The 21,754-nt window shown below is 43.6% G+C and overlaps 1 protein-coding gene and 1 long non-coding RNA gene across 18 annotated transcripts in view; one reads left to right on the top strand and one right to left on the bottom strand.

The window, feature by feature from the left end:
• Positions 1 to 8,144: 8,144 nt before the first annotated feature.
• PCBP1 (poly(rC) binding protein 1) lies at positions 8,145 to 9,700 on the bottom strand. Its single transcript, XM_007083401.2, has one exon. The coding sequence runs from the start codon at positions 9,561 to 9,563 to the stop codon at positions 8,493 to 8,495; it is 1,071 nt and encodes a 356-aa protein (XP_007083463.1). The 5' UTR covers positions 9,564 to 9,700; the 3' UTR covers positions 8,145 to 8,492.
• Positions 9,701 to 9,808: 108 nt separating this feature from the next.
• Positions 9,809 to 21,754, top strand: part of LOC102971500 — a 103,998-nt gene continuing 92,052 nt past the window's right edge. For 5 of the 17 annotated variants that reach the window (XR_001510438.2, XR_006215802.1, XR_006215805.1 and 2 more), the window contains exons 1-3: positions 10,284 to 10,908; positions 11,724 to 11,812; positions 14,329 to 14,475. This is a non-coding gene — a long non-coding RNA (uncharacterized LOC102971500). The other 12 variants (XR_006215795.1, XR_006215796.1, XR_006215794.1 and 9 more) reach the window with 8 other exon arrangements.

Genomic DNA, 21,754 nt, shown 5'->3' with positions numbered 1-21,754 from the left:
AGTTTGAGCCCCATGTTGGGTGGAGAGATTACAAAAAAAAATAAATAAACTTAAAAAAAATTCTGATTAAAAAAAAAGTTAACAGACAACCCACAGAATGGGGAAAAAATATTTGCAATCATCTATCAGATAAGAATCTAGTATACAGGGGCACCTGGGTGGTTCAGTCAGTTAAGCAGCTGATTTCAGCTCAGGTCGTGATCTCAGGGTTCATGGGTTTGAGCACAGGGCCTGCTTCGGAGCCCGCATCTCCCTCTCCCTCTGCCCCTCCCCTGCTTTCATGCTTTCTCTTTCTCTCAAAAATAAACAAACATTAAAAAAAAAAAAAAGAAGAATCCAGTATATAGAATACATGAAGTACTCTTTTCAAAAAAATTTTTTTAAATGTTTTATTTATTTTTGAGACAGAGAGAGAGAGACAGAGCATGAGCGGGGGAGGGGCAGAGAGAGAGATACACAGAATCCGAAACCCTCTCCAGAGCCCGATGCCGGGTTCGAACCCGTGTACCACGAGATCATGACCTGAGCTGAAGTTGGACGCTTAATCCACTGAGCCACCCAGGTGCCCCTAGAATACATAAAGTACTCTTACAACTCAACAATAAATAAGACAATAACCCAATTTTTAAAATGGGCAGAGTATTTTAATAGATGTATCTCCAAAGAAGATATCTAAATGATCAATAAGTGCAAGAAAAGATGCTCAATGAATGAAATGCAAATCATAAGGGAAATGCAAATCAAAACCAAAATGAGGTCCCACTTCACATGCCCACTAGGATAACTACCAAAAAAAAAAAAAAAGGTATTAGCAAGAAGGTAGAATAATTGGAAAACTCATACTCAACTGTGGGAATAGAAAATGGTGTAGCCATTGTAGAAAACAGTCTGGCCATTCCTCAGAAGTTAAACACAGAGTTACCATATGACCCAACTATTCTACTCCTAGGTATATACCCAAGAAAAATGAAATCTGCATCCACACACAAATTTGTACACAAATGTTCATAATAGCATTATTCATAATAGCTAAAAAGTGGAAACAATCCAAATGTGTATCAACTGATGAATGGATAAACAAAATGTGGTATAGTTATACAATGGACTATATTCAGCCAAAAAAAGGAACGAAGTACTGATGCATGTTACAACATGGAGGAACCATGAAAACATGCTAAATGAAAGAAGCTAGATGCAAAAGGTCACATATCGTATTGTTCTATTTATATGATATCTCAACAAGTAAATCTATAGAGTCAGGAAGTAGATTATTGGTTGCCAGGGATGGGGGTGGATGGAGGGGATGAGGAATGAGGAGTGACTGGTAATGGATATGGGTTTCTTTTTGAGGAGATAATAATGTCTGGCGTAAGACTGTGGTGATGATTGCACAACTTTGTGAATATACTAAAACCACTAAATTCACACTTTAAAATGGTGGATTTTATGGTATCTGAATGATATCTCAATTAAAAGAAAACCACCATACAAATTAGTGTGTAGAGTATTATCCCATTATAAAAAAAAAAAAGAGTAGCATATATATGCTACTTTAAAAAGTAATATAGAGCATGGGTGGCTCAGTTGGTGAAACATCGGACTCTTGATTTTCGCTCAGATCATGATCTCAGTGTCATGAGATGGAGCCCCGAGTTGGGCTCTGTGCTGACAGTGCAGAACCTTCTTTGGATTCTCTTTCTCTCTCTGTGTCCCTTCCCTGCACTTGCTCTCTCTCTAAAAAAGTAAATAAATAAAAATAAATAAAAGATGAGTATAGAAAACAAATAGAGGTTGTTAACAGCATGGATTTTCATATGCATTACATATTCATGTACGTTCTATAAAAATATGTTTTGCCATCTTAATTGGAAAGTTGGGTAATAGAAGTTATCGAAGACAAAATAATGTGCACACTATCTGTCCATTTAGACTCTCCCAGGGGCAGTTTTTCTGGCCTGGTGGGACAGTCCAGAATAGTGATTAAAAAAGCAGCTTGGGGAATAAAAAAATTAGAAAGCAGCTTGGGAGCCACATTGCCTGTGTTGAAATACTGGCTGTGCCACTGACTAGCTCTGTAACATTGGACATATCACCTAATTGCTGTGTGACTGTCTCCTCACCTGTAAAATGGCATCAAAATATCTACTGTACAGGGCCTGGTGGAATCAGAGTTAATTCATTTAAAGTGTTTAGAGCAGCACTTTGCATATAGTAAGCTTTTCATACATGTTAGCCAGTCCTGGAGATGTTGCTTGGTGTGGCTCAGATTCCAGGATGGGGAATGACTACATTTAACCACACTAAAGTCAGGAGCCAGTGAGAGAAGGTTCTTTTATGGGCATACTGAACAAACTCTGAAAATGCTTTAAAATTTTTAATTAATTAATTAATTAAGAAGGGAATTTTGTTTTTATCGTTTCTATTTTTAAATTATTTTTTATTATTTTATTTTTAAATCTTTATTTATTTTGAAAGAGAGAGAGAATATGTGCGTGAGAGAGTGCAAGTTGTGGAGGGGCAGAGAGTGAGGGGGGAGAGAGAGAGAATCCCAAGCAAGCTCTGTGCAGAGCTGGATATGGGGCTCAATCCCACAACCGGGGGATCATGACCTGAGCCAAAATCAAGAGTCAGATGCTCAACTGACTGAGCCACCCAGGTGCCCCTGATATTTATTTTATCTTTTACTTTAAATATAGCTGATACACAATAGAAAATGCTCTTTTTTTAGTTTATCTATTTGGGGCTCAAACTTATGACCCTGAGATCAAGAGTCCCATGCTCTTCTGAGAGTCAGCCAGTGTCCCTAGAAAATGCTTTTTGAAGTAGAGGTGAACTAACAAATGCAGGCACAGCTTTTCATCTATGTAGAGGTAAGATTTAAGAAAGTGTGTCCCCTCACTATGGTTGAACTTCTCAGGGAATAACTAATTTGATGTCTTCCACCACCCAGGAGTGAATGGTGTAGTTAGTATGTTTGCTGTTGCTAAAGTACTGTTGCCTTAGCTCCCCACCAAGGTGTACTTAGCCTGGTGGCAGATGTCTCCAGTGCTAATGCTGCTGGGAGAAGGGGAACAGCTAAGCCACTGTCTCCCTACTTTAGTGAACTTGGGTCCAGGGGGCACTCGGGAGCCAGAGCCCCCTCACAGAGCCCTTATATTTAGGGCAGGAGAGCAGGGGAAAAGAGGAGAAGGGAGTTTGGGTTTTGCCTGGGGGACTAGCCTTCTCTTGTCTGCGCCCTTTGCCTTCCCCTCTACTGTCCTTTCCTCTTCCCGGTAACATCTAAAGGTGACAGCACCTTCTGGGAGATTCAAAGCAAATCTTCCTGGTAGTTCCTTCCTTCCTCCTTCCTCTTTAATCAATTTCCCATGAATAGTTACCCAAAATGGCAAGCTGGGGCTTGTTGCAGCCAGTTTTTTTTTTTTTTTTTTTTTTAACTTCTGTTTTTCTCTTTTAGAGTGTTTATAGAAGGTCTGTGTGTCAGAAGTCAGCCCTGTGGCAAGAGGCAAAGGCAGGGATGGGTGCCCACAAAGGCAGTATTATTTCCCAAGGCAGCCAGAGAATTGTGGATATGATCTTATTCATTCTTCCCAGATGGAAGACTAAGACCCAGAAAGACCCATAAAACTTGTCCAAGATCACCCAGGGAGTTGATGCCGAAGCCAAAACTAGAACTCAGCTCTCCTGATCCTTAGCAGAGTGTAATTTTCCTTTTAGAATGTTGATACTCAAGAGCAGGAGCCCCAGTTAGGTGTCCCAGAACCCCAGGCAGGTAACAAAGAGGACAGCCAGGGTTAGAATTATAGAGAAACCATTATTTCCCAGGTGCAGGGATGTCCAAACAGAGTGACTTTGGGGAATGACAGGTCATACTCTATGGGAGAATGAAGACAGAGATAAGAGACTGGCAGGCCTTGCACTGGTGAGGCTGGGGGGAACAGATCCAGAAGGATCTATAAGCTATGCTGAGGAGTTTGGATTTTTTTTTTGTAGACCATGGGTGGAGGAGGGACTTGATGGCCTTTAAGTAGGGGAGTGATGTGGTCAGATTGGAATTTTAGGAAGGCCCCTCCAGTGGCCAGGCCAGGCAAGGTGGCCAGAGGACTTGGCAATGGAAGGCTTCTCTGGTGGTGACTGCCTATTTATATGTCTGGCTAGGTGCTGCCTCATTGGCAGGAAGTGACAACCCTAGCGATGCTGGACAGTGCGTGGTTCACTACTAAGGGTAGCCATGAGAAGCAGGAGTGAGGTGTGTTCAACTCACAAACCGCAAGCCCTTAGCCAACAATGTTACTGTCCAGGTGACAGAATAAGTAGCTGCTCTTGGGGTGAACCTGAGTGGTGATGGGGTGAACCTGAGTGGTGATTCATTGCCCAAACTGCTGGCTGGGGTGGCGTATGTAGTGGTAGTATACACGTGTGTATGTTGAGTGGGGCAAGAGAGGGGCCTGGGGATTGGGGAAAACTTCTAAACACATGGGACAACTCCTATGGCTATGACCCAACAGGTGCTTGTTGACCTGTTCAGTCTTCTCGACTGTGGCATTGTTTGTGGCCTAACAGCTGGTGGTAGGATAGGGCTGCAGCAAGAAACACAGCAACTGCAGAGGGGGCTTATTGATTTCCAGTCCTCAATCCAGAAGAGGATGGGACATGCTCAGACTGCCCCAAAGAGACAAGAGAAGAGTGCTGAAATGCACGTCCTGATAGGAAAGGGGACAAAGTGGATTAAATTCTAATAGACTGGCCTGGCACCTGATATTCATTGTTCCCAGACCCTCTTCTATCCATAGTCCTTTTTTTTTTTTTTTTTTTTAAGTTTTATTTATTTGAGTAATCTCTACACTCAATGTGGGGCTTGAACTCATGACCCCGAGATCAAGAGCTGTACACTCCTCTGACCAAGCCAGCCAAGTGCCCCTCCATAGTCCTTTCTTACCTAGCTTTTATTTTCAGCTTCCTATTGGTTCCTTATTATCTGCCTTTAGTGAAGCTCCTTTCAAAAACAACAAACCACTCCCCCCCCAACCCCAAATCTTTTCCCCAATCCTCCCTGACTCAAGTTATTGTACTATTTCTCTTTCTCTCTTGCACCCTCAGCATTTGAGTGATCTACACTCCTGTCTCCAATTCCTTACTCCCAGGCCCTCCTCTCCTGGTGTAATCTGCCTTCTTCCCATCACTTTTCTGACATTCTGCTTCCCAAGGATATCCATGACATTGGAAGTGTCTTCCTCAGTATCACCTTGAAGTGGTCTCTACAAATGAGTGGAAGGAATTAAAAAAAAAAAACCACAAAAAATGATTAGAAATTAGATTTCAATTTGTTTACCTGAACTGTTATAAAATTTTTGTTTTCTAACTATATAATATTTAGGATTATGCTTGTATTAAGTTTATAAGTAAGCATGACTAATATACATATAGTAATTTAGAAATAAACATGTAATAGTGTATATGCTAAAGACTTTTTACTGAAGGGGTACACTTAAAGACTATTTGGGGCTCACGACTTTTCAGGATAAAGCTCAAACCCTTTATTCTGGCATTCAAGGCTACTTTAGCCTCAAATGATTTTGTGGCTTCCTCTACTCCTTTTCCCTCTCTTTATCACATACCATGCTTTTAATTAGCTACTACACATCTTCCAATTTTACCAAAACATCATTTTAGGTCAAAGTATTTTGTACAAAGTAAATGTTCAATCAAATCTATTAAATCTCTCTGTAACATTATTGAAAATTTCCTTAAAATTTTCCTTCTTGACTCCTCTCAAGGGCACTACCCTGGTTTTTCTCCTGCTGCTTTGACTACTTCTTCATTGGCTACTTCTTCTATATTCATTCTACAAATACTGCTAATATGTTATGGTGACAGGCACCAGAAATACCATGGTGAACAAGTAGACTAGGTCCCTTACCCCAAAGCTTAATCTTCCTCCTTTACCTGTCTCCATGTAGCTCACTCTTTCAGTTTGTCTATTTCTAGCTACTTGTTGAGTATTCCTCCCTGCAAATACTACCATCCTCAGGTCTCAATTCATTGCTCCCCTCCTTATATCTCTCCTGGCCTCCACATTCGGTTTCAATCTCCCTTGCATTGGCTCCTTTCTACATGCATTCCTAGTGATGCCACTTCCCAACCTGTATTAGAATCTAGAGGTAGTTTTCTAACTGCTGTTCCCGACTTTAGTCCATCCAAGTTGCCATTCATTCTGTGCCTTGCAGCCTAACTCATTATTTTACAAATTATTGCCAGATTTGCCTTTGAATGGATGGGAGGGGAAAGACATTGAGGGAAATTTGAGGCCTAATTTTGATCTGGCATTTAAACCACTTCACCTAACCAATTTTAGGGACTCCTCAAAGACCATTTGGCCTGGGTTTGAGGGATTAATTTAATTATCCACTCCCACCCTACTCTATGAAAACATGATTTGTGCTCATTATCTCCAGAGGACAATGAACCTATTTCTGGGTCCTCACTAGGTCATCCCTTTCCTGTCCTGGTCCCTCAGTCCAATGGTCTTCTCCTGGCTTGTCATTTAGTACACACTGGTTTGTTCTCTAACTTTTAAATATTTGTCCTTTCTGTCCAGAGACACTGTGGACAGAAATGGGCCTTTGGTTTTTTAGTCTTAAGTATATTGAAGTTTACTTTGTAAGCAGTGTTGTGCTTTACATACACACTCTCATTTTTTTCCACAAGCCCAAGAGATGTGTACTTTTAACACCTCTATTTTATATAGAGGCTAACTAATTTGCCCAAGGCCACGACAGGCAGAACTCAAATTTGAACTCAGGTTTAACTCCAGAATGTGGGTTCCCTTCAGTGACTGCCTGTCTGACTCCACAGTTGTGTATAAAATGTATGGTAGGCCCCAATCTTACCTCCAGGGACTCTTGGAACCAGGTCTGTAGTTTAGAAAAAAAGAACAGATATCCTGTAGAGAATAAGCCTCAACAAATATTGTGTGGAATACTCCCCTCCCACAGGAATTTCTCTTTGCTGTTAGTGATCTCCCACAGTGCCTGGGGTTTGAACTAATCACTCTGGCACCTAATCGTTCACTATCTTATATTGTATTGCTGTTTCTAGCGTGTCTTTGCCTAATGGTAGAGAATTTTTCTTCTCATGAAGTCTAGCCTAATCCTACTGGCTGGTGTGGACATAAGGCAACTAGGCCTTCGCAGCAAGATCTTCCTAATCCACCGGTGAAATCAGTGGCACTCAAATCTAAGAACGATTCAGGGTTTTGTTAAAAATGGTCTTCTTTTTAGATTTGGGGGGTGGGACCCAGGTATCTGCATTTTTAACACCATTTCAGACTATAGTCAATGGATCTGTCTACAATCCTGTCTGTGAGGCCTGCCCCATTCAGGCAGGATTATTTCCTGGTATGGTTTCTCTAACATTGCACACAGCTGAAGAGTTAGAAGCAGGGCCTCTTTTGTTTCTGGATTCACCACTTGGCAGGTGTAATAACATCCTCTGACAGGCTGCTTGCCACAGGTGCATGCTCGACACATGCGCCCCGCTGGTACCATCCCCCATTTTGTCCTGGTGCCCAAGACCCCTCCATCCCTACCACCACCCCTGCCCTCTTCCAAATCCTCAAACCCACCCTTGCCCCTTTCCCTCCCATCCCAGCTCCAGCCCAGCCCTTTTCCCTCCCCCACCTCTTCTCTGGGTCCCCCCAGGCTCCTCCCACCTCAGAACATTTTTTTGTTCCTGGCTAAGAGTTTTCCCAGTGAGACTGGGGTGGGGGGTGGGGCTGGCAAGAGGGGAGGACACACTGCCATTCATCAGAATTTATACCGAATGGCCATACTTTTTCAGAGAAAACCCAGGTTTTCTACCAGAGAAATGGGCAGAGACCTCTCTCTGGAACTTGGCTGGAGGAATGTCACTCTCCGGGAGAACCCCTCGGTCTCTGCAAATATCCCAAAGCAGGCCCAGCCTGCCATGTTCCTTTGTTGGGACAGAAAGGGAATGGAATCTTACCAATAGGTGAAAAGGGCTAGACAGAACACCAAGGATGGGCCCAACCTTCTCCCTACAAAGGCCTAACGCTAACAGGGAAGGGAAAAAAAAGCACCAACAAAGAGTTTAAGATAGTAGTTCCCAGCTTTTTCAAATATGAAGCATTTTTTAACCAATCCATTTTTTAATTTTTAAATTCTTGACATTACAGAACTAAACTGAAATTTATTAACATTCCACTCTTACATTTCTTATCGACAAACAGAAATAAAATTCATGAGCCAAAAACCCAAAACAAAACTAAAAACAGGGAAAAGCTTATAAAACTAAATATGGATCCCAGCATTAACAGCTGAACAGAGAATGTGATTTTTAAATTCTTAGCGGATGATAAAGTTGTGTAGAAACTGAACACTTACAAATTATTTAAAACCTGGAATCACTGACCAGAAATTACACAGTTGGATCATGGGAAAACAGCAGAAAGGGGTTATAAGTGAACCTACACTGTTCTAGCTGCACCCCATGCCCTTCTCAGAGGAAAGCCTGGCATTGATTAGATATTGGGCCAGACTAATACTGGCAGCAGAACCAGTGATAGTAACCTGCCTACCAGAAGAGCCTTCCACTGGATTGGCAATTTTGATCTGGGCCCCGGACATCTGGCGGATCTCATTAATGTTGGCGCCTTGGCGCCCGATTATGCAGCCAATTAAGTTATTTGGAATGGTGAGTTCATGGGTCGTTTGAGTAGATGCATCCAAACTTGCCCAATAGCCTTTCACCTCTGGAGAGCTGGAGTCAATTCCGGCGAATCCGGTCCCGCCGTGCATCATGGCAAAGTGAGACTGTTGTCTTGCCACCTGGTTCAGCTTGGCCAGATCGAGCGGAGAAATGGTGTGTTGTCCTTGAATCGAGTAGGCATCTAGAGGTGGTCCCTCCAGGTCATGGGTGGCATGGGGGTAGCCCGCAGCGTCGCTGCACCGATCTTGGCCGCCCGCACAGATGACTGGAGAGCTGGCCGGCATGGGCTGGTACGGAATGGTCATGACTCTCCCTTGCGGAGACTGGGAGAGCGTCTCCAGCATGACCAGGCAGATCTGCTTGACACACTCGGTGACAGACTGCGGCACGCCAGCAATGGTGATGGCTCGCTCGGTGGAGTTGGGCAGCATATCCCCCGCCACCTGGACCTGGGCCCCCGTACTCTCGCGGATCTCTTTGATCTTACACCCGCCTTTCCCAATCAGGGAGCCGCACTGGGTGGCCGGCACCACCAGCCTCAGGGTGACCGGGGGCCTGCTGGCCGCCGTGCTGTTGGTCATGGAGCTGTTAATATCTTCTTCCAGCTTGTCGATGATCATAGCGAAGGCCTTAAAGATGGCATTGGTGGGGCCGGTCAGAGTGATGATTCTCTCCGGGCAATTCCCCTCCGAGATGTTGATCCGCGCGCCACTCTCCTCGCGGATCCTCTTAACCGACTCCCCTTTCTTCCCAATGATGCTTCCTACTTCCTTTCCGTGCATAAGCAGCCGAATGGTGAGAGTCACATTTAGTCCACTTTCAGTCACACCGGCATCCATGGCGAGCGGCGGGCGGCGTTCGGGGGAGTTGGGCTCGTTACGTGGTCAAGTCTTTGGTGGCTGGCGGGGGGAGGGGAGGTGTAGGCCCAAAACTGCCGGCGCGAGGCGAGCGAGGGCCGCGGGAGCGAGCGGGCGCGGGCGGGAGGCCGCGGCGTCGTCGCAGGGGCGGGCGGCGGCGGCGGAGGGGGCGAGCGGGGCCGGGAGCGGCGGGCGGGCGGGTGGGCGAGGGCGCGGCGGTGGCGACTCCGGCGGCAGCCTCGGCGGTCTGGGCGGGGCGGGAAGCCCGCTTTCAACCCCGCGTACCCTCTGACCCCGGAAGTGCTTGCCGCGCAGGACCCCTTGAAAAAAACTGAGGACCCGTATTTTTTAGGTCACAAGATTGCGCCAACCTTCGCATGGTAGTTTAAAAAAAACTCTTTTAACAGCTTAGCATTGAAGATAAAGCCACGATGGGCAGAATCTGTGAGTCCGGCAAGGTTTTAAAACCAACGTGCATTTTATTAACTCCAGCGTCACAGGCAGATGTTTGGGAATGTTAATGTTGTGAGTGGGGGCGACATATTATTTTCCCGCCTTACAAAAAGGGCTTGGATGCGGAGCGACACGGGCAGCCCCGGCGGTAACTGCAGGCGGCAGCTGGGACGCCGCCGGTTTAAAACGTGCGCGTGAGGTGGCTAGAGCGCGTGCGCGAGGGTGTGGGGAGACGGGAGGGGCAGCCGCGGTCTTCCGGGGGGGAGGGGCGGCGAGGCGAGGCTTGTGTGGTGGGCGCGTGCTCGCGCGCGCGCGCGCGTGGGCACGTGGGGCCCCTTCGCCCCAGGCGTCCGGGCGCCCGTACCAGGCCCCCCACCCTTGTCCTGGTCTCCCCACGGCAGCTGGTGAGGAGAAAGACCGAAACCCACCCGTGCCACCGCTAGAGTCGCGGCTCTGTTGATGACTTCTGGGAAGTGTTGGAAACAGGGCCTTAAAAAAGAATGGCGTCCATTTACATAATGCTTTGTTTGCATTTTGCAAGTTTCTTTCGGTTGAACCTACAGAAATCCCACAGTGTCGTTTTAGTCGTGGCAGTCTCGTCAGGCATTTAGGACAATGGTGTGCTCCTTTTGGGGCCGCATTTAGTCAGGGTTACTGACTAGTGCTTGGAGAATTCTTGCGATTTCCCCCCACACTCCTCACTTTCCCGCTTCTGCGTTTCGGCCTTTCCCCCGTTTCCCCTTTTGGTGCGATCGCCTCGCCCCGCTCCCCTTGGGGGCGGCCCCTGTCGGGCCCCGCCATCTTGGAAGGCCTTTCTTGCCGGTTCGCCACCGCACGTCCCTCTCGCCAAAGAAAGGTCGCTTGGGAGGCTCGTGTACGTTTATTTCTAGCCCTTTCTCTTTCCTGCGGCTAAGCCAGACAGAAAAGGCACACAGACAGACGTGTGCACAACGTGCTTCAGGATCCCTCAGGGAAAGCAGCTAACGTGGCGGTCCCTCCGCCCCTTTCCTTCCCCACGGGGTGGCCGCCATGTTTCCAGAACACAAAATGGCGACACGTGGCCTGGATTCGTTGCCAACGAGAAATTGGGGTCGACCCGAAAGCTCCAAAATGCCCCCACTTCCCCACCCCGTGCGTGTTGGCCAGCGCCTTTCCCTCGCAGCCAGTGCTCTAACCACTCTGGTCCAAACCTAAGCTGCCGAATTTGAATGCATTTCCCCCATTAATTTGAAATGGGAATGTTTATAACTGTAAAATGTAGGTGTGATGCCGAGTCTCTCATAGTCTTAAGTTTAATAATGGGTAATGGGGGGGGCAGTGCCAGTGGATGATTTGGGCCCCCAGTTACCAAAGCATTTAGGAATCACTGCTTTAAGAAATAAGATGGGAAGTTACTGATTTCCTAGACCTCTAGCACAGGCTGGTGTGCTGGAGAGACTGAGAAATGGTCTTATAAAATTTCTTAGAATTTTCATGAAGCAGTTTGGATACCTGTGACCATTTTCAGAGGCTAGCTGACCGGTGAACCTAAGTTTACCACAAGTGGTATTAACTTTCAGTATGGAGGGATAGATGTTATTGTGCATTTACCAGCGCAAGATCCTGTGCTAGCATTTTACTGCATACTATCTTTAATTTTTACAGTGATCTGAGGTAGGTGTTATCTTTTTCTCTCTCTTTTTCTAACAGATGAATTCACTTAGGCCCAGAGAGATGAAGTGACTAATTCAAGGTCACACAGTGGAGGATGGATTCCAGACCTTCTGATTTCCTTATTGGTGAGCACTTTCTCAAATTTTTCTGTAAGTCAGTGTTTTAAAATTTAAGTGCTATTTGAAGTTTAGGTGAGCTTGTCATTTAAAAGAACCTCTCAGGTAACCTTTTGGTGCATAGTCACCCCGTTTGTATCTTTTGGGGATTCCCAGCTTTTCCTGGTGTGAACTATACCTTGGCTCAAATGCTATTTAAAAAAATTTTTTTAATTAAAAAATTGGTGTCTGGGTGAGAATTGGGAGTGGGAAATGATTCAGCCCTACCCAAAGGCTGAAGTATGTGTCAGTCCAGCCTTGTCTGTGGCACATTCAAGTCTACCTGGCTCTGTGGAAGCAAGCAGTTTCTCTGACTCACTTGCTTCCTTTAGCTACCCATGGGCACGACTTCCGCCTTCCTCACCCCAGTGTCCCAACCAAGTAAAAATAAATAATTTCACTTTAGCGCCAAGCCTCCATTTCTCTGCAAATATTGACAGAGCATGACAGTGTTAAGGAAATCATGGTCTATGAACTCTTCAGTTCAGTGTAACGAATAACTTGTAGGTCAAGCAAGGAATATGTGCCTGAACAGGGCTCTACTTGTGTGGATGTTAGAGATGGAGAGAAGGGCTTTTTGCTTCTTTTAACTTACATTAATGTCATATATCATAGTTTTCAAAGTGCCTTTGCGTTACTTTGTGTAATTCTATAACCAACTTTAATTGGTGGGTACATTATAGCAACAATGGCAGTACTAGCATTAAGTGCTAACTTTGTGACTGGCACTGTTTGAAGCTTTATTCTGTATGTTATTTCAGTGGCTCTCACATTTTTTTTTTTAAGTTTATTTATTTTGAGAGAGAAAGAGTGTGCTAGTGTGCACGTGAGCCCCTGAGTGGGGTAGGGGTATGTGTGTGTGTGGCTGGGGGCGGGGGGCAGAGAGAGAGAGAGGGAGGGAGAGAATCCTAAGCAGGCTTTGTACTGTTAGCATGGAGCTGGACTTGATCTCATGAACCCAACCATGAGATCATGACGTGAGCCAAAATCAAGGGTTGGTTGCTTAATTCACTGAGCCACCCAAGTCCTCCCCTCCTTTTCTTTAAGATTTTATTTTTAAGTAATCTGTATACCCATTGTGGGGCTCGAATTCACAACCCCAAGATCAAGAGTCACGTGCTCCACTGACTGAACCAGCCAGGCACCCCAACAGTTTTAAAAGTAAGCCATCAAGACATAACATTTTTACAAAATAATTCATATATGCATAGACATATGTTACAGAAACCAAATCTTTGTAAAACAGTATTTATTTTTACTGTATGCGGTGTACTCTGGTCATTTCTGTTTGTTTACGTGAAATAAAAAGGTATATCACAACTGAAGTGACAAACCGTTACAAGGTTGTGACCAAAATGATTAATACACACATTTAATCCTCACAAAACTCCTGAGATGAAAGTGATGCAATTTATATTTTACAGAGATACAGAAAGGTGAAGGATTTTGTCTAACACACAGTTATTAAATAGTAAAATATGGATTTGAATTTGGGCAGTCTGAGCCCAGAGCCTGTATATTTACCACTGAGCTAGATGTGGTCTCTGCAGATGGCCTTGTCTTTAAGGGAGACAGAGCTGTTTAGGGAATTAAAATTATTAGTAAATGTTACAAACAAACTGAAGAGGCAACAAGAGAAATTCTATGTAATGAAGAGTTATATCCTTATTCAAAATACTCTGGTCTGTATGAGGTGCCTGGGTGGCTCAGTTGGTTCAGCATCTGACTTCAGCTCAGGTCATGACCTCACAATTCATGAGTTCAAGCCCTGCATAGGGCTCTGTGCTAACAGCTCAGAGCCTGGAACTTGCTTTGGATTCTGTGTCTCCCTCTTTTTCTGCCCCTCCCCTGCTCACACTCTGTCTCTCTCTGTCTCTCAACAATAAGTAAATGTGAAAAAAAGTTAAAACAAAATATTTTGGTCTCTAAATCTGTCACATATTTATTTCCCCTGAAGAAAAATGTACACGTTGGGTCTTTCTTCCTGTCTATTTAAAGCCTTTTTGCCTGAAATTTTCCATTAATTCCTTCTTATCTGAGTACCTCCCTGATTCTACTCACCTCTTCCTTCAATAAAGACTTCCCCTTCCCAGCCTCTCTGTTTCCCCCAGAGTCCTATAGCCCCCACGCCCCCCTGAAGGCTACGTTTGGCTGTTAATTAAATTGTAATCTGCATTGGTGTTGATAGTGTGTTGTACAGGGCATTGGTGTCATGGGTGACCCAGAGATCTGGTAGAGAGGACATTGGACTTGGGAATCTGTGGCTCTGGCCCCTAGCTCCAGCTCTCCCACTGTCTAACTTTGAGAAGTCTACAACCCAGTTCAAAACTGGGCTTTGGTTTTCCCACGTGTAAAACAACAGATTAAATGATTTTTTCTAATTCTATCCAGGGAGTGATGATACTTGATGATCTTGGGTATCTCTGGGAGGGAGGAGGATTATGTAAATATTTTACTTATGGTAAATTTCCCCCTCCCTTCCTCAGACCTGCAGTATCTTGTGTATACGTGATTGAATTCCACACCACCCATTTTACAGATGAAGCCACTGAGATATGGAACATTTGACTAGTCACTGACCCACCCCTGGAGCCTCACACATGACTCTTCTCCTCCCATTTGAATGACTGCAGGTTAGTTAAGGGGTTTAATGAGTTTGGGAAGGTGAGTCAGGCTTAGACTTTGGAAATTGAACCACAGGATTTATATTCCATTCAGAGGAGGGATTTTTGCTTCCTTTTACCTCACATTGGCATGTTTATGAAATGTTTTAAAGTGATTTCACATTATTTACTAATCATCACAGACACCCTTGCCATGAAAGTATAAATATGCCTGTTTTATGGAAGAGCTATCTATAGATCAGAGGAATGAAGTGACTTGCCCAAGGTTACACAGCTTGTCAGGACCTGAGCTGGGTCTCTTGACTTCTAGTTGTGGATTGTTCCTCTCCTTGGCTTTTGATGCTAGTTGCACTGACTTTGACACATGGAATAGTTTTATCTTTAACTCAGAAAGCTTTCAATCCAGCCTTTATTTTTCTGTCCCAGAGCATCTAGTCCATTTATGTTAGGTTCCTGATTCTTTTGGTTTAAGAAAAGCTCTTTCCTCTTTTTGTCTAATGTTTACATTTATGGGTTTGGGAAGTGGTGGGAATTATTCCTCGATGAGGCTGTGGAGGCAGGGACCACATCCCTCCCCCTCCCCCCGCCCCCCCAATATACCTTTTCCAGCAAATGTACTACAGCTTTTTAAAAAATTTTTTTTTTCAACGTTTTTTATTTATTTTTGGGACAGAGAGAGACAGAGCATGAACGGGGGAGGGGCAGAGAGAGAGAGGGAGACACAGAATCGGAAACAGGCTCCAGGCTCCGAGCCATCAGCCCAGAGCCTGACGCGGGGCTCGAACTCACGGACCGCGAGATCGTGACTTGGCTGAAGTCGGATGCTTAACTGACTGCACCACCCAGGCGCCCCTGTACTACAGCTTTTTAAATTTGCCCTACCAACATGCAGTTTTGCAAAAAATAAACAAAAAACCAACATGGTTTCTTCTTCTCTTACTCTTTCAGATTTAGCTTCTCATTTTTCTTTTATTTGAAATTATAGTAAATTGAGAGGATCTTTACCCTATCACTTTCTGGGATACTACAAAGTATAACCTACGAAATATTTCTTGCCCACTTTGTAGATAGGAACAATAGTTACAATAATAATCTCATATACTGGTGACCCTGTGCTACCGTTATGGGGTTAATACTGAGTTTTCTCAGAAACTTAAGAAATATATTGGTGTGCCTTACAAAAGTGCCCAGGAAATACAGCAACATCCTTGGTCTAAGTTCTCCTGGTTGGGGAAAGTAATGCCTGTGGATTCCCAAGGGTTACTCTGACTGAAATAAGTCATGGAGAATGGAGTGCAGAGAAAAATTAAAGGAAAAATGAGAACAGAGTACAAATGTAAAGTATAGAAGAAAATGAGGAAGGAAAAAAGATAAGAAAAGGAAAAAGACAAGGGCAGAGAAAAGAGGAGAAAACAAGATCAGTGGAACGGATATGAAGAGAACAATTCCGAGGTTCATTTGCTCCTTATGTGATGTGGGAAGCATAGGCTTGCACCAAGAAAGAACAGCTGGTATGAGAACTCATGAACTGATCTGAACCACCATGTCTCTTTTTTAATCTTCTTTTTCCAATATCAAGTAGGGAAAATTTGTTTCTACTATCAGCTGGGGATGTGATTAGACACCAATAGTTTCAATATTAGCTTTAGTCCTATTGGTTTATCAAGGAAAATGTGCTATAAAAATCACATTAAAGTATTCCAGGTCAAATTTTATCCTATTCATTCAGTCAGCAATTTTTTTTTCAATTATTACTATTTTTAAGTTTAATTTTACTCTCAGTGTGGGGCTTGAACTCACTACCCCAAGATCAAGAGTTGCATGCTCTACCAACTGAGACAGCCAGGCACCCCAGTCAGCAAATACTTATGGATTGCTTGATATGTCCCAGACACTAAGGATATAAAAATGAATGAGATCCTGTTCTTGCCTTCAAGATGTTTATGATCTGGAAAGGGACACGGACAAGTAAACAGATTTGCAGTACAATATGTTAAGGTATTAGGATATAAGTAAGCAGAGGATGTTACTGGCTTAGAAGAAGGCCCTTGATTCAGCCTTGGAGGGGATCCAGAATGACTGCCTAGCGAAGGTGACATTTAGGCTGAGTCCCAAGTTGGCAGATTACAAGGTGGAGGGCAGGAAAGAGTAACTCCAGGCAGGGAAGCAAAAGCCCAAAGGCAGAGAGTATGCGGTCCATTCAGAAGTTGAAGCCACTTCAGGAAGGTATGAAGGATGTTTGCATGATCCAGTTTTTCGTGATTGTTGTACTGCTTTAGAAGTGTACATTATTGAGATTTGATTATGCTTACTAGAGCACAGAAAGTCTAAATCCTTATTTTGTAGCAGGATTCTCTTTTAAGATGAAGGTATCAGAGGGACATCTGGATGGCTTAGTTAAGCGTCTGACTTCCTGCTCAGGTCATGATCTCACAGTCTGTGGGTTCAAGCCCCGTGTCATGCTCCGTGCCGACAGCTCAGAGCCTGGAGCCTACTTCAGATTCTATGTCTCCCTGTCTCTCTGTCTGTCCCCTGCTTGCTCTCTCTCTCTCTCTCTCTCTCTCTCAAATATTAAAAAAAATTTTTTTGTAAAAGATGAAGATATCAGAAATTGTACTTCTGGTCTATAGATTGTAAGAAGAAAATGTAAATAAAGCACAGTCTTTGAATTAGCAAATGGTTATTAAACTTCTGTGCAATAAAGGAAAGAAGGTGCAAGGCATAGCATATCCCCCCGCCCCGCCATTTTTTTTTTTTTTTTTTAGGATTTTATTTTTAACTAATCTCTGTGCCCAATGTGGAGCTCAAACTTACAACCCCTGAGATCAAGAGTCGCATGCACCATTGACTGAGCCAGCCAAGCGCCCCAGCATATCCCTTTCTTATCCAACTTTTGGATTTGATCGTATTCAGCTTTGTTTTTAAGGAGGTGTATGTGTGGAAGTTTAGGGTCTTTGTTTAGTTGGTTAGGATCTTTGAGTTAGGGGGGAGGGAAAGGATTTCAAGAATAATTGCTACTTTATGGCAGAACAAAAGAAATACATTTAAAAAGCTCTTTTTTTTTTAATGTTTGTTTATTATTTATTTATTTATTTATTTTTAATGTTTATTTATTTTTGAGACAGACAGAGCATGAATGGGGGAGGGGCAGAGAGAGAGGGAGACACAGAATTGGAAGCAGGCTCCAGGCTCTGAGCCATCAGCCCAGAGCCCGACGCGGGGCTCGAACTCACGGACCGCGAGATCGTGACCTGAGCTGAAGTCGACGCTTAACCGACTGAGCCACCCAGGTGCCCCTAAAGCTCATTTTTCTGATCTCCCCTATTGAGCACAAACAAGACTTAGGGAACATTGTTAGACAGTTAATTCAACCAGACAAAGCATTTAACATTATTCTCTATGTAAAATCTGTTGTGGACATGGATATAGCTGCATTAAATAAAAACCTTATGTGTATTCATTGGACAATACTGGGATTTTACCTGGAGTAAAAGAAAAAAAAAAGTACTATATGTAGAGTAGGGAAGAACATGCTTGGAAAATAGCACACAGATTCAGTGGTCATTTCTCAGTCATCTTCTTGACCCTGTAGCACCTGAAACTCCCTCCTTGCACATTAGTTTCGTTTGACTTCCAGGATGCCACTCTGTTGGTTTCCCCCCTCCTCACCAGCCCCTCCTTCTCACCCCCCCCACCTTTTAGCTGATTCTTCCTTATCTCCTCAGCCTCTAATGAAGGAGTACTCAGATTAGTCCTTGCATCCCTTCTCTGTTTATACTCATTCCCTGGGTGCTCTCTTTCAAGACCTCAAATACCATTTATACCCTGACAGCTCTCAAGTGTATAGTACTAGCTTGGATGTCTTCCCTTGAACTCAAGACTCCTATCCAACTGCCTACAAGATATCATCTCCACTTGGTTATTTAATAGCTTCTTGAGCTTAACGTATTCAGCAAATTAATTCTGGAACTTCTCTTCTCAAACATGTACCTCTGCCAGTTCTTCCCCATTTTAGTTTCAGTTGTATTGAACATATGGAGGACTCTCCCTTGACTCTCTTCCTTTTCTTGCTCTCTTCATCTAATCTACTAGTAGGTGCTATGAGCTCTACCTTAAAAAACATCCAGGATTTGAACACTTCTCACCACCTCCCCTGCTACTTTTAGAATAGCCTTCTAAATTGTCTTCCCTCAGTCTAATCTGAACAGTGACCAGAGTCATTTTGTTAAGTTTATATCAAATCATTCCACTCCTCTGCTGAAAACTATTCACTGGGTCCCACCCATGTTAAAAATTAAAGTCCTTACAGTGATCTAAGAGGCCACATAGCATATTCAGTGCTCCCCCAGCTGCTCTGACCTCATCTTTTATCACTTTCTCCTTGTGCTCTGGACACATTGGTCTCCTTGCAGTTGCTCCAGCATGCCAAGCCTTGAACTTCTTAGTGGTATTCTTTGCCTGGAATACTTCTTCCAGTTACCAGTATGGTCTCCTCCCTTACCTCCTTCAGGTTTCTGCTCTTGTCACCTAGTTTGTGAAACATTCCTTGACCATCCTATTTAAAGTAAAAGCCATCTCCTGCCCTCTTCATTCCTTCTTCCCTTTTCCTGCTGTATTTTTCTCCACAGAACTTATCACTGTTTGAGGTACTATTCATTCATTCATTCTTCACATATTTATTGAGGGATGCCTACTATGTACCAAGCACTGTACTGGGGACTCTCTCTACTATAGTCTGTTTATTTTTTGTCACCTGCCACTGGAATGTAAATTTCCTGATGACTAGGACTTTGTTTTGCTTGTTGCTATATTGCCATCTCCTAGAATAGTGTCTAGCACATTGCAGTTGGATGAATACATTTATTCAGATTTTAAACAAAAACGTATTGAATGTATAGGGGATTGTGTACCAGATAATGAGGGAAAGATATGTATAAATAATATATTGTTCCTGCCCTCAAGTTGCTCAGTCTAAAATATGCTTATTTTGACCTGAACAGTACTGTGTTCTCTAACAGGATAAAGTGTTACATCATTTTGGAATTGGGGAGGTGGAGGTAAGGACTAGTGTGCAAGGGTATGGATCTCTCCAGAGGTGAAGTCTTGCTTTATCAGGCTTATCAATAATTTGTGTACTGGTTCTGGGAGGGCAGGATTGCTGATAGCTCACTGCATTACTGGCTTTTTGGATTATAATTTCTGTTTAGTTTTGTCTTATTAGAGCAGGAGCTTCTTTAAAATCCTGCTATCAGTCTTGGTTCTTTTTAGATATCTTCTAGGAACCTCTGTCACAGCCACTTTTTTCAAGATAAGTGAAGGAGTTTACTATCTTTACCTTCCTCCATATCTGAAAGTTCTTTTCCAGAAACTGTGGTCATCCATGTACTAACTGTTTGGTCTTGAACCTCTCAGAACCTCAGTTTCTGCACTTGTCAAATGGAGATAATGATAAATGACATCAGTCTTTCTTCTTTTTAAAAAATTTTTAAAAATTTTTAAAATTTTAAAAAATTAAAAAAAAATTTTTTTAATCTTTATTTTTGAGAGACACAGAGACAGCGTGCGAGTGGGGGAGGAACAGAGAAGGAGACACAAAATCCGAAGCAGGCTTCAGGCTCTGAGCTGCCAGCACAGAACTCAATGTGGGGCTCGAACTCACAAACTGCGAGATCATGACCTGAGCTAAAGTCAGACGCCCAACCGACTGAGCCACCCAGGCACCCCGACATCAGTCTGTCTTCTTATGAGGATGAAATGAGTAAATACTGATTTTGAGAGTGGGGCAGTAGAGAAGGGAAAGAGAGAACAATTTCCTTTTTTTTTATAAAGTATTTTTTAAAAGTTTATTTATTTAAATTTCTTTAATCTTTTATTTATTTTTGAGAGAGCAGGGGAGGAACAGAGAGACGAAGACAGAATCTGAAGCAGGCTCCAGGCCCTGAGTTGTCAGCACAGAGCCTGATGTGGGGCTTGAACCCGTGAATGGTGAGATCATGACCTGAGCTGAAGTCAGACACTTAACTGACCGAGCCACCCAGGTGTCCCTAAAGTTTATTTATTTATTTTGAGAGAGAGGGAGAGAGAGTGTGTGCTAGTGGAGGAGGGGCAGAGAGAGAGGGAGAGAGAGAATCCGAAGCAGGCTCTATACTATCATCACAGAGCTCGATGCAGGGTTTGAACTCACAAACTGAGAATATGACCTGAGCCGAAATCAAGAGTCAGATGCTTAACCAACTGAGCCACCCAGGTGCCACTGAAAAAAAAAATTTTTTTTTCTTTATGTTTATTTATTTAGAGAGTGTGAGCTTGGGAGGGGCAGAGAGCCAAGAGAGAGAGGGGGACAGAGGATCCGAAGAGGCCTCTGCATTGACAGCAGTGAGCCTGATGTGGGGCTCGAACTCACAAACTGTGAGATCATGACCTTAGCCAAAGTCAGATGCTTAACCAGCTGAGCTACCCAGGAACCCCCAAAAAACTTTTTAATACGCTTATGTTTCATTTCTACCGAGAGTAGTGAAGATTTTTTTTAATATATATATTTTTAAATGTTTGTTTATTTTGAGAGAGAGAGAGTGTGAGCAGGGGAAGAGTAAAGAGGGAGACAAGAAAATCCCAAGCAGGCTGCACGCTGTCAGCACAGGGCTTGACGTGGGGCTCGATCTCACAAACCGTGGGATCGTGACCTGAGCCGAAACCAAGAGTTGGTTGCTTAACTGAATCACCCAGGAGCCCCATAAAGATTTTATTTTTAAAAACAAAGATGTTAGGGTCCTGGGTTTGGGCTTTAGGGTTAAACGTTAAAAAAAATGATTATTAAAAAAAATACATTAATATATTGTTTTCTATAGAGTAACAGGTTTTTAGAAAATATTTCCTTGTGTTTCTACTCAGGTAATTACTTTTGTATTACAGAAGGGCAGTGAAATACTAGAACCCCACCCCAGGCTGTGCAGTGAGCTGGTGTCTACGTAGGCAAACAACCATTTCCTTTTAGGTGAAGTTGGAGTTCAGGAAGTACTATTTGAAGAGGCTCAAAGGGATTGATGATGATAACAACAGCAATAATAGTAGTGTCTAACTGATGAACCAGGCACTTTATGTAGATTGTCTTATTTTAACAGCATAGCAACCACATGAAGGCTGGTGCCTTGAGAAGTACAGCAGTGTAGGAGTAAAGAGCATAGACTCTGGGGTCAAACTTTCTATACTGACTTCACAGCTTTGCCAGTAGCTAGCTGTGTGGTCTTGAGTGAGAAAACTGCCTCTTCTTCCTCTTCTGTAAGATGAA

The sequence above is a fragment of the Panthera tigris genome, chromosome A3 (assembly GCF_018350195.1).
Source record: "Panthera tigris isolate Pti1 chromosome A3, P.tigris_Pti1_mat1.1, whole genome shotgun sequence".
Lineage (NCBI taxonomy): Eukaryota > Metazoa > Chordata > Mammalia > Carnivora > Felidae > Panthera > Panthera tigris.
The sequence above is the reverse complement of the archived record's forward strand: the minus strand, read 5'-3'. Positions and strand labels throughout refer to the sequence as shown.